Source organism: Lissotriton vulgaris, chromosome 2_1 (assembly GCF_964263255.1).
Source record: "Lissotriton vulgaris chromosome 2_1, aLisVul1.2, whole genome shotgun sequence".
Lineage (NCBI taxonomy): Eukaryota > Metazoa > Chordata > Amphibia > Caudata > Salamandridae > Lissotriton > Lissotriton vulgaris.
The window spans coordinates 89,639,366-89,652,556 of record NC_141687.1 but is presented as its reverse complement, the minus strand read 5'-3'; the positions used below and the strand labels follow the sequence as shown (position 1 = coordinate 89,652,556).

Genomic DNA, 13,191 nt, shown 5'->3' with positions numbered 1-13,191 from the left:
CTTGCACAATTAGGCCACCTGGTATGTGCTGAATGTCAAAATGGCATTGGAGTTACTTAGAGCTTAATCTAGCTATCCTTGGTGTCTGATCTTTAATACCATAACCACTCAGAATATTAACTAATGGCTTGTGATCTGTCATTAAGGTAAATTTTCTTCCCCACACAAAACTTTTAACGCATTCTACTGCCCAACAATATGCCAATAACTCTTTCAATGATAGAAAACACCTTTTCATTTTCCTTCAATGATGGTGACACGTATCCAGTTATCCTTTCACCTTTAATACTTATTTGAGATAGTCACCCCCTAACTCACTGTAAATTGTATCCACCATGATCAAACACTCACTATATGGATCGAAAGGTGCTAGCACTTTAGCTGACCAAATTTCTTATTTCAGTGTCTCAAATTCCACATTGCAACACTCATTCCACACAAAAACTTTTTTCTTGAGTAACATCCATACATTTTCTATTCTGTCTGCAAAATCTCTTATAAACTTTGGCTAAACTCACAAACCCCTATAGATGAAGAAACCTGTTCCTTGGTTTCTGAGACTAGCGTGCATGATGGCATCCACCAATACAGGGTGTGGTTGTACACCTTCCTCTGATATCACAGGTCCAAAATAATCCAGGTTCGGCTTTGAAAAAACTAGTTTTTTGACGTTTTCAACTATGCGTGCCCTAGCCAAACTTTCCAACACTAGATCGTGCTCCTGAATGTCTTTTGCTGCTATTAATGTATCATCCTGGAACGTGACCACACCTTTAACACTCAGTAACACTGATTCAATGATCCTTTAGAAAACGGATGTGGCCAAAGCCAACTTGAATGGCATCCTCCTGAACTGAAATGTTCCAATTGGAGAAACAAATGCTGTTAGATTTCTTCCTGCCAGATCTAATACTATATGGTGGTTAGTCAATGCTAAGTTAATTTTACTGAAAACTCTCGCCCTGTGAAACATTCGTAACAGTCTTGTAAATGCGTGGTAGGGGATGGGAGTCTACGCTTATAACCTTATTTAAACCTATTAGGTCAACGCAAATTCTTAATTCTCCTTCACAATTGCCAAATGGGATAACCATAGTGAGGACTGAACCGGTTCCGTCACCTCATCCGTGGTTATTTTTCTCAACATCTCTGCTATTCCTCTCTGATGCTAAAATGAACATTTCTCATCCAATGCTTAACGGGCATCACCCCTTCCTTCACCTGGATTTTGTGCTTTAATCCTTACTTTCCCACCCCGTTCTTGAACACTCCATATATTTTTCCTCCTACACACAATGTTCTTGTGATGTTTGCAAGTGATACTTGAACTTATCTTCAAGGTGTCAATGTGATTCTGAATAAACCTTTGTGATACCAACCTAAGATATCTATTCCTTTTCTTGCCACATATACCTTGACAACGATACTTCTCCCCTTAAAGTGCTACGTACTCTCAAAGTAACCAGCTAAATCGATTTTTTTTCTTCTTCAAAAGATACCGAACACCTGTCTGGAGGAAGAAGCTCTTTCTCCCCTCATTTATTAGGAAATAAATATGTGGTAATGATTGTCATTTTGGCACCTGAATCTACTAACAGATTACATTTTTCCCGTCAACAACAACCTCTGCATATAAGTCAACACACTATGGGCCAGATGCATCAAGCATCCATTTTGCGATTCCTTATTAGCGAAAAATAAGGAATCGCTAATAAGGAATAGCAAAATGAAATGCATCAAGCAATCACTATAAAAACAGCGATTCCTTAGAATTCCTTAATTGCGACTCGCAAATTGCGAGTCGCAATTAATGAATACCTCCCCATTAATTCCTATGGGCCTAGAGGCCCATAGGAATGAATGGGAAGACAATCTCAATTTGCGAATCGCAATTAGCGATTCGCAAATTGAGATTGCGAGTTCAAGGGTGCAGGGGTGTCCAAAGGACACCCTGTTACACCCCTGAATGTGATCTGTGCACATATGTTGCGCACACACATGCCCTTAGGGCATGTGTGTGCGCAACATGAAACTTTGAAAAATGCACAAAAGTGCATTTTTCAAAGTTTTTGCTAATTACCATGAAGTTGTACTTCGTGGTAATTTGCGTGCCCTATTAGCGAATTCGCTATTTTTGATACTTTCATGCATTGCATTTAAGGAATCTCAATTTGAGATTCCTTAAATGCAAACAATCGCAATTTAGCGAATTCTCTATTTGCGATTTTTGCATTTGGGATGATGCATCCCAAATGCAAAAATTGCACTTGCAAAGGGCCAGATTCTGAGAATCTGGCCCTTTTGCGAGCGCATTTCCCTTGATGCATCTGGCCCTATCTCCTTTGTGCTGTCGCACAACTCGTTCCACTCTTCATCACTTTATTTCTCAGTCAACCCGTTCGCTCTGTTTTTGTTACTTTGGCAAACCCGTGTGGAAATTATCAACTTTGCCACAGTTTGGACTACTTGCATTCTTCACGGGGCATTGCCGACCGGTTAATGTATGACTTGGAAACTCACATCAAAAACCTACATTAATACGTACATTCCGAAGAACGCACACAGCGGCCAGGAAGACAACACTGTGACTGGCAATTCGGGGTGAGATAGAGGCAGAGGAAAAACCTTGCAGGAAAGCAGAGACCCACAGATTAGCTAGAAAAAAGAAAGGTTGCTGCAAGGTGTTAACGAAAAGAAAATCTGTGAATATGACACTGCAGATAAAAACATCCGGGAAGTAGAACGTAGAGCACAAGCATGCAAATAAGACCAGACAGAGTCCTGAAGGCAGCAATAAAGAGAAGTTAGCAACACCTAGTTGGCACAGGTAACTGGAAGAAAGGAGCAGTGCCCACAAGCGAAGGGTACTGCTGTCTGCAAGTTGCTGTCTGAATTTGAGATTTGTTTTCTGCAGGCTCGGATTTTATCTAACGTGCTTACTGTCTCTAAGCAACGTATCAGGACCATGGAATTATACAAGCAGTACCTACATTTAGAGAAAGAAAACCCATACATAACAAAGGCAATTAGGTCAGCTTCACCTGCTAAAACTAGGGTTTTGCAAGGTGGTTTACATGGGCACGCCCCAAGCTTCTATGAACGAACACCCAGCATAGCTTAGTGGCCTGTGTTCTAATTCGACCACATTATTGTGATCAGTGCACTAGGAAATTAGCCAAATCTGTCACACCGCAGGTGTCTGTGGCAGGCATTTGTCTTTGATAGTGCAATTGGAGTCCACCCTGGTCGTAGACGTACAGATTTCAATCTAAGCCACTTGCACTCCTATGAGACACTGCTCCATGCTGTGAACTGCCATCCGCAAAGATGCTGTAAAAGACTGAGCAGTGCCAAGGAGATTTGTATCAGAACCACAAAGCGGCAGGTAGGAACTCAGTGGTCCGGGTTCTATGAAATCTTGTCCTGTCGACGGCTGGTGGGTTTCTGTGGAAGCAGGGCGCTGTAAAATCCTGCACTACCCTTCATGTGGGGCTAATTTGAAAAGTGATTTATGGAAATCAGTTTGGGTCCCTGTGGACAGGGTTCTCTGAAATTGCTCTCTTCGTAGTAGACATTGCTCACAGTGCATTGGCATACCTTTCGCAGCTGGTAGGGACGTCGTTGACAGGACCATGTTAAATCCTGTCATTTACGACTGACAAAGCTTGTTTAGTCGGCCTTATGATAACTGTATTTCCCAGTGGTATAGCTTATGTGGACAGGGTCTTGTGTAATCCTACATTCTGTAGCAGATGGTTTCACATCGAGAGAAGATGTTGCATGAAATCTGGCATCCATAGCAAATAGGGCTTGAAAAGCCTTTGGTAATCTTGCACTGTGCAACTATTTGGGCTTGCATGACCTAGGACTCAGTGACTCTGCAAGCATGCAGTACTATTTAAGTGGATTGTTTCTACAGTAGGTTCCAGGGACCTGAGGCTATTCACCACTAATATGGTAGCCCACCTTCACTATGGGGCACTCTACAGTTAATTGCAAAATATACATCTATACAATGTTGTGACTTCTACAAACCCCCATGCCCATCTCCCTCACAATATTCTGTGCCACTTCATTGGTTCTGAATGCTATTACCAATTCTTATGGTCTCCCCTCAGTCTGCTACATTCCTAGTGTGTCCCAGTCTGCCTCCATCTTATGTTTGCTTTCCTGTCTCTCCTTTCCCCAAGTGTACATCTTGGTCCTCTGACATAGCTAAGTGTACCTCAAGGTCCTGTGACGTACCTGCTGTGTTCGAAGGTCCTGTTATCTACCCCAATTTACCTGAAGGCCCAATGATCTGTCTAGGGAGTTAAAGTGCTGTGAGCTATCACAGTACGTTGTGGTACTGTGGTTGATAGCATACATCCGGGGATCCTATGAATCCACCACTGTACATCCAGTGGTGTATGCACAACTCTCAAAAGACGTGCTCTATGTAGTGAATGTGGGGTATCCAGGTGATCATTGCTGGTGTGCTTTTACTGATGTAAGATCACAAATGAGAGAAAGAGAGGCAAACAACTTGGGGCATACTCTCCCTACTGAATCAAGTACACACAAAAAATGCTACTGTTTTTGAAAGACTGTTATTAAGAACCTACATGAATCCAAAATGTTTTGTGGAAGATGCCTCACTCGCAACTTATCTTGGCATGCTTTATCATTGGCAGTCCCCCATACCTTAAATACTGCCATGGCGTCGTTGACCATTACTGGGACTTTTTATAAGTACATGCTGAATTATTGCAGGGTTCCAGATGACAGAAGTACCTCGGAAGAAAAGGGGGAGGACCCTTAGTGATCGTTATATCTGCATCTGACACTATGTCCCCATTTCTTCTTCAAACACTGAAGATCTAAACTGGCCTTTTTCTGTCTCTTCCTCTGTCTTGAACACAGATGTTAACAATGTATCGTGAAAGAGTTCAAGACTACATGATATAAAAGTGAAGCTCACATTTTGTTATTTAGCTCACAGGAAACAAAATGGACTGCTTAGTTGTGCTTTTGGCTAATTTATTAATATATTTGAAACAGGCAAGTTAATTTGAGCACCCCATGTGGGCTTCCAACAACATTCGCTTTCAGCAGGAATAGACACATTAAGGGGACATTATGCACGGTAGGATTGGAGTATTGATTTAGCAGGTCTGCAATTGACTAACATGATATACTGGGATTGAAAGTTTTTGACTTGCAAGTCTGCCTTCTTGGTAGTCATATTGGAAGTTTATGAAGTTGTGTCTCTTGTAGCTTCTGAGATGTGCATTTTTCTTCATAACGTGTTTTTATCACCACCACGAGGTTCAGATTTTCACATCAACCAGGAGCTCGTTCCTACAGTATTTTTTCTTAAATCGCACTTGCCGAGCAGCCGCCGCTCTGATTTCAAGTGGTCTTGGGTTTTTCATTAATTGGCGCTGGCTATAAATATGATTGCTTCTATTTTTGCTAGATTATGACCCTCCAGTATCGGTGGTCGGTTTACAGGGAGCTGCAGCAGTGTTTGACATTTTAAACATCCAAGTCCTCCTCTTGAAGCCTCTGTGTATTTTTGAATTTTTATAACAGCAATCTGGAGCAGAATTTTTTAGGGGTTGATTTGAAAATTTAAAATGTGTGTTCAAAACTGCTGGAAACAATCTTGAGTTTATGGTGCAACAATATTCCCAGACCATCCATTTTGCTGTGCCGGTCGTTCCCATAATGGGATGAGAGAAGCTAGTTATCGAAGTACATAAATATTACTTACTTTATTTTCTGTGCTACTAACTAGTCTGACTGGTCCGACGGACTGGTCTTCGCTGGAGGGGTAAATAACCTTTGGTAATAAATAGCTCTGGTTAGAGGTGTGCGAGCCGAGCCAAAGCCAAGCATCTGGCTTGGTTCTTAGCCCACGAGCCGAGCCCTGAAAATGTTTGCCATGTAAATCATACAAGTATGACGTCAAATATGATCAAGAAGGCATTTCTTTAACATAAGAAAGCTTTGAAATAAATACGACCCGCTATAGCAATGCACTAAGAAGTACTTATTAAAAATGTTTAAACATGAACTTGGATACACTCCTGTCACTGGCCCACCGACAGTGCCATTTGGGAACTAGGAGACAAGACATTAGTCATTAGAACCTTGTATGCGACCCAGATCTTTACTGATACAGCCACCCTATAGTCTATTAAATGAAACCCCATAGGTTTTTGTACAACTGGTATGCTGAACTTGTGTACTTGAATAGATGCTTTCATATGCAATAGTGAACAAAATAGAGGATCGGTAAAATAAAATATTGGCCTAAAATCAAATAATTTGTTAACCCGCAATGAATCCAGGTTACAACTCCGCCAGCTAAATGGGTATCTAGTCGTCTCTCTTTTTTTAAAACTTCAAATGTGACTGGTTCTTTCTGAAGGAGGGAAGAGCGGGGGTGGCAGGCAGAAGCCACAAGAAAGTGGGCTGAGGTAAGGTTCAAACGAGCCCCAGGGCTGTGCGAGCCATGCTTCAGGCTCGAGATTTCAGATGCTCGCCCACCTCTATCTGTGGTATAGGATTGTGGGGAGCGAGGACGGCAGTGGTTATGTTACGCACGGTGGGCAGAGCGGTGACTGCCCTCGAAGGCCAAGTGCCCCGGATGTGTTAAAGGTGCAAACCATCTGCGCTCTGCCCACGCTAGCTGCACTATGAGCAGGGGGCAGAGATACCTGGGACTAGGTAGGTTTTGTGATTAAGCCTTCAAGAGGGATAGGGACGATTCTTTGGGAATCGAATGATGACTCTAGCAGCTGCTGATTGGTCGTCAATATCTGCTGCAGAAGAGACCCCGGTGAGTTGTGTGTATGGGATAAAGATGTGTAAAACGGCGGACATGTTGCTTGTGACTCCCGAGTAAAGGGGCCTCGTCGGAAGAGAGGACTCCGGGCAGCCGCCTGGGTAATTTCCCAGGCAGAGGGCAGCTCACCCGATTTACTAGCACTCGTAGGGGATAACACCGTGCCAGGAAGCCCTGCTGAGCTCAGGTGGATCGACGTCATCCGCTCTGAGGCGGATGCCTGGCAGGGCTTTAAGTGAGCCGGGTCCTGTCGGTGCTCAGCACCGGCAGCTCTTAAAAGCAGGTGCTGGGGCGAGTCCCTATCGAACTGTTTTTTTTTGTTGCCCTCACCCTCAGGGTAAAAAGAAAAATCTAAACTCTGCAGCACTTCTTTTGATGCAACTTTTAAGAGACTGATTATGTAACTTCAAAGAGAGTCCTTGTGGTTCTTTCAGAGTCTCTTCATCTCAGAACTTTATTTTTTGCAGTTTTAGATAGCCCAAGCTCGACCCAAACGTTTCGGGGCGCACTTACAGCATATTACATAAGGACATATTCATTTTTCGAATCACGGGATGTGAAGCCGACGCTGAGGCTCGAACCTGCTTGACGAGCTCCAAAGTCAGCAGCTCTAGGGCACAACCTCGCTCACAAGCACCGAAGAATTTTAAGTATTGTATACAACTTAGCCATAGGTCTGCTCGTGTATTTTATGCAACAGAAAAACATTGGCAAAGCCAATAGCCCTGGCTTGTGTAGGTGTTGTGTTACTCGTTGTATTATATATCTGGATGTAACAGAAGAAGCAAAACACCAGCGTGGGCTGCACACTCTGCTAAACACAGAGTTTTAGCTAAAGTGTTTTAAGCCACACCCTTAATTACATGGGCCCCGCCCTTTTGAAGGAACCGCCCAGTTTTTCCATCCCTCTAAAGCCCAGGTGCCAGGGTTCCTTGGCCCTCTGGCACCCATAACATGCAGTAAGTAATGGCGAACCCTCACAATGGTCTGAAGCAGGCCGTCCCATCTGTGGAGTGCAGGCAGGCCTGGGCTCTGGGCCAGAGGCGGTGCAGCGTGCAGCAGGCCTCGCTCAGGGTGGAGCTCTGAAGGAAGCCGGCCCTGCCTTTGCCTGGCAATGCCGCTGTTTGCCTTACCCTGCCTGCTGTGCTTTGTACGCCTGGCCTCCTGCCAACGGAGCTGTTGTGCAAACCGACCCACGGTACGGACACCACGTGGAGGGCCGGGCGCGCAGCCAGGGTTGTAAGATGGATGCCGCGCGGGCGGGGCTCGCAGACACGTTGCCGTGTGTTTGTTCTGTGTTGGACTCTGACGGGGAACACATTCTTGACTTTAGAAGTAGTGTTCCGGGGCAGATGGGCGAGGCAGGGCCGTTCTCAGCAAATCACAGCCGGATCTCGGATTCCTGGCCCGACACAGGCTGGGAGCGGCTGCCCTGCCACGCATGCCCTCACTACTGAGATGGCAATAGATTAGGAAAGAAGGGAACCAGGTAACGCTGTACATAGTTTATTTGTTTTACCAAATTAGCTACTTGAAGCTTTTCAAAGTGTCTTCAGCCCCCTGTGGCAATAAACTGAAGAACCAGCGGTGCAAAACATGCTGAACAGCGCCTTCCCCCAAATAAATGTTTCTTTAACGATAAAAATCAACTCTTTTATCTTTTTATAAGTCCGCATGTCTCGTGTGTAGCTCTGAGTAACAGTAGCCTCCTATTACCGGGACACCTTTCTGTGGCTGATGAAAATGACTTGACTTCCTGACTCTTAGGAGACCATTTCTCAGACCCTTGATAACTTGTGCCCTCTGCTGGCGATCCCGGCGCATTCATTGTGGTACCTTCGATGCGCCCTGAAGGGTCCACGTTTAGCGCCAGTCATGGGCTGGCGAGAGAAACAGGCAATGAATAGAAACCTTTTAACTAGCGTCAGCCACTGATATTCGATCTGCCTCACATTTCAGTACATCTTTTTGTTGCTTTGTGCCCACTGACCTACACTGGTGCAAATGAACCATGGCCCAACCAAGGGACAATTCAGCCCAAAAGTAGACCTCACCCCGTCTGCAGGGAACGCAAACAAATCTAAACGTGTTTTCTCTTGCTGGGCCTCCAAATGGAGGTGCAGTTATGCCATGCCACGGGAGCAGTGGCACCGACGCCTGAGCCGTCCGTTACGTGCCCCATATCTGGGTTATACCCGTAGCATTGCATGCACCCCACTTAGAAAACAAAAGAGGTGATTCATAAAAAGCTTGTAGTAATCTCCCCACAGGAGGAGGCCACACTATTGTGCCTCTTGCTTAGTGCGCCACAGCGACACATTTCGGGCTCAGACTATTGTGCCTTTTGCTCAATGGGGCACTACGGAGACATTTCTGTCCCAGAATAATGTGCCTTATGTTCAGTCCGCCACTGGGGACACACTTCGGACCCAGACTATTTTGCCTTTGCCAGTGCGCCACTGCAGACACATTTCGATCCCACACTATTGTGCCTTTTACTCAGTGTGGCACTACAGACACATTGGTCATAGAAGAAGTCCAAACCAAACTGCAGGGCCTCGTATCCACTAAACTGGAGCACAACCTCGTTTTTTGGTTTGGTTGAATAGAGTACTGACACATCTTTCTGCATCCTGTGCCCTCCAAAGGTGAGAAAACACGGATGGGGTTATTTCTCAAGGAGTTTATTGGCAATGCACTGAGCGGAATACAGACTTGTTTGGCTGACTCTGTTTGACCCAGCTATAAGTGTAAAGAAAACCAAAATAAAGGCCTATCAGGTTTTACCCTACTTCATGTACGGAAACCATGCATTGCAATTTCTGACTTACTACAATGCAAGGGATAAATACACCTCCATTTCTATTTCTTGTAGTCCTTTCCAGAGTGTAATTTAAAGTTCTCTCTTTTTCCTTGACCTGTAACCTCTGGTATGTTCAAAGTTGGCACAGACGCTTATGGAAGCGTTCCTGTGTGTGTGCTGGTGTTTGATTATGTTGTGTTTGGTTGTAGCCAATCTATGCGATCTTTTGGCCTGTCCCAGCATCCTGGAGGCCTTCGTCGCATGATGGGGCCACGCCTGGATTATTTACACATCTGAGGTGATCGGCCCAGCTAAAGATGGGTACAGCATACACATGTTCTTCCTGGCATACAAGAATGTCACTCACATTTGTTGGGCATCTCTGGCACAATATGGCCATTTCTGGCACTATGGTGTTCATCTCTGCAATATTTCTTTGCTTGGTATAATAGGACCATCACAGGTGTGAGGGGGGCTTTCCAGTGGGTATTGCTATAGTAAAGTGGTCACCCCTAGTATCCAGTGGACACCTCTGACATGAGCGTGCCTGGCAGTATTTGTTCTTGTGGGGCATTAGTAAATATGTAGTCGGGAAGGAAACAACAAGCTGATGATTGGATACCAATATAATTGGTAATTACTAAAAATGTAAAGTTGGCATTCAGGAATAAAATGTAGAAAATAACTGCATTTTTGCTTAGCACATTTTTTTATATCGAAAGAGACACAGTAGTATTTTAAAGTGAAATGTATGTATTTTAGTTAATTTGTAAACTGATATTTGAGAAAATTGAGTATATTTGAAGCTCATGTTTGAGTGAGAATTCATGTACAATTGGAAGACAATGTATTATTGTCATTTCTGTAGAGTTTTAGAGTAGAGGGCAGTTACTTTTGGGACTTTAAAAAAAATAATTGTGGCTCACTTGGCGCCATTTCATTATCTGTATTTATACATTTTTATGACATTATTCCCACTTCTGGTTTCTGAGATGTGAGCCTGAAGGATTTTGTAACCTAAGGCATATATTGGTTGTCGGAATCTGTGTGTAACCTCAACAGTAACTTGTCTGCGTCAGCCTGGTGAGTCTATGTAACCTAAACTTAACCCTTTAAGCCAGATTACAATGCCCTGTGCTATGCACTGATTGCACAGTCAATTCTGTCATTAACAGCGTGCATTTGAGTGCAATGCCTGGCTGGGCATGGTCTGTACTGCCTTGTCCCTTGTAGTAATTGCAATGTCCAATCTCTATTCCAATGCACAGTAACTTTACTCTCCTATTATTTTTCACTATTCAGTGACTAAAACATAGTACAGTAAATGCAGTGCCAAGTGTAGCCTTGTTGCTTGGTGTTTGATATTTCTGTGGTGGGTGCTGCAGGTCTGTGAAATGTTGTAGGCTGTGCTGATGTCTTCAGTGGCTGAAGTCCCCATCGCTGTTTCTGATGAGTCTTGTTCCTTAGACCCTGAAACGTAAGGAGAAGGAGTATGAGCATGAGATGGAGCGGCTGGCGCGCGAGAAGATCGCCACGCAACAGCGGCTGGAAGACCTCAAGAATGAGCTGAGCCAGTGGATGGACATCTTGGAAATCGACAGGATCATCCGACAGACGGTCCAGCCCGAAGATGACCAGGCCTCTACCTCCACCGCTTCAGGTACTCTTTTGTGTAGCACAAGACTTTCCTGCAGTTGTGTAGCCTTATGCCGTCTGTCTCCCATAAAGCATAGTCTAACACCTGCGGTGTGTGTAGAAACAGCAGGCTGGTTACTTGGGTCACTGCGGCAGAGCCCAGGAACGGATTCAGGGCTCAGAGGAAACTTCTGCGCTAGAGTCAGATTGATGTTAGGATTGTCTAGCTATGGACTCCCTCTTGCTGCAGTTGGAACAGTCCATGTGACCATATACATTGGTACAATTATAAAGGAAAAATGCAGAGAGAGTGGAGGCTCATGCAAAGTTTCAATATCTTTTTATGAATTAAGAACTAGGGATGCACAACATTTTCCATATGTATATGAAATTGCAGTAAAACTACATGAAATGCAAATACGTCATTGCACACTATATTTTAGCGAAAAATGCCTCCTTGTGCCAATTTTTGGTGTGAACAGCTGCTTGCGTTCATTTGTTCCTGTGCATTCACAGTACATTTTTTACCACAAATAAATGTCTTAGGCGCCCGAATCATGAGAATCGAAGTCTGGGTGTACCTTTAGAATATTTGGAGTTAACTGGGTCAAAGTTCTCTTTATTGGCTGTGCATCCTCCAAATGTGGGGGGGCGGTGAGTCATCGGAGTGTTGATTATGGGTCGGCAGGGTAGCTTGGTACTGCAAATAGGAGAGGAAATTCTGATGAGCCATCCTTCCGAGAGACCAAGTCAAGCTGAGCTATAAACCCATGTGGAGCAGTACACCCTGGAGATCGTTGATTTTGATCCTGAGTTGGGACTACACTTCGTAAGAATGTAACAAGGTTATACTCGAGCCTCAATAGATGGGTATATATTCAAGGCTCGGGAACGTATGTATGCATAAGTGCACAGACACGCCTCAAACAGTTTAAATGCCTCGTATCGTCATGAAAACCAAAAGCTCAAAGATGCCCACTCATGTGCTTTTACAGTTTGCTGTATGGTGTGCTTTTTACAGTTGATTTTGAATGGCGGTTGGTTTTCCTATTGGTGCATTAAATATGTGGCTAGCGATTGCACTCTCTGCTTCAGATCACATGTATGGCCCCACATGCAAAATGTTGTAAATAGCACGATAGCCTTTGTTCCTGCTGATATAAGCAAAGGTCCTTTCCACTGCAGCTCGCACTGTATTAGTGCAGCAGTGGGGTGGCCATAGGATGTGGTTGATTATTGATGGGAACAATAGCCATGGGTGGTGGATTGTCCACGGAGACCTCTGAAGGCGCCGTAGCAACCGTCCAGAGCCCAGTGATGCCAGGTCAAGGTGGGCCTCCCACCAACAACGGAAGAAGGTGGGTGGCGCGTCTTCCAGCCTAGCTTCTTCGTAGTGTGGACGGCGGGTCTCGGCGCTTCCCAGAACACCAGAACAAAAGCCTTTGTGTCCTCCTGTCCCGTCACACCCACCTCCTCCATTGTGGGCTCCTGGGGTGCGCCGTCAGCACCCCCTTCCTCGCACACTCCTTAAACATGGCACATCGCTGGCGTGCGAGGCACCGGAGCCTCCTTCCAGCATACAGATGAGCCCAGTGCTGCTGCTGGCTCGTCGGCTGCATTGAGGGCGAGCGTTCAGTCCACAGCAATGCTGGATTCTGCGGAGATGTGCAGACCTTGGCCTGCCTGTCTGCGGTATTCATCTCGCTGTCAAACAGGCGGCTAAGGTTGGAAATACAGAAGAGGGGGTGGGGCCAGAGGATCCCCCATGCATTCTGAAGCTGGTTTACGGCAGTGACCTTCTAAGGCGCGCGCTCTACCTGCTCCTTGCTAAAGCATCTGTTGGCTGTCTTGCAGGGATCATTATAGTCGTACACAATTCTTCAGAACATCGGCTGGGTGATTCTATTATCAGGGCCGGTGG

The 13,191-nt window shown here is 45.0% G+C and overlaps 1 protein-coding gene across 2 annotated transcripts in view; it reads left to right on the top strand.

The window, feature by feature from the left end:
* The window catches only part of MNT (MAX network transcriptional repressor), a 204,073-nt gene that overhangs the window by 180,920 nt on the left and 9,962 nt on the right, over positions 1–13,191 (top strand). For both annotated transcript variants that reach the window (XM_086954513.1, XM_086954512.1), the window contains one exon: positions 11,103–11,295. In XM_086954513.1, coding sequence (XP_086810639.1) covers positions 11,103–11,295 — 193 coding nt within the window. The remainder of the gene's footprint in view (positions 1–11,102; positions 11,296–13,191) is intronic.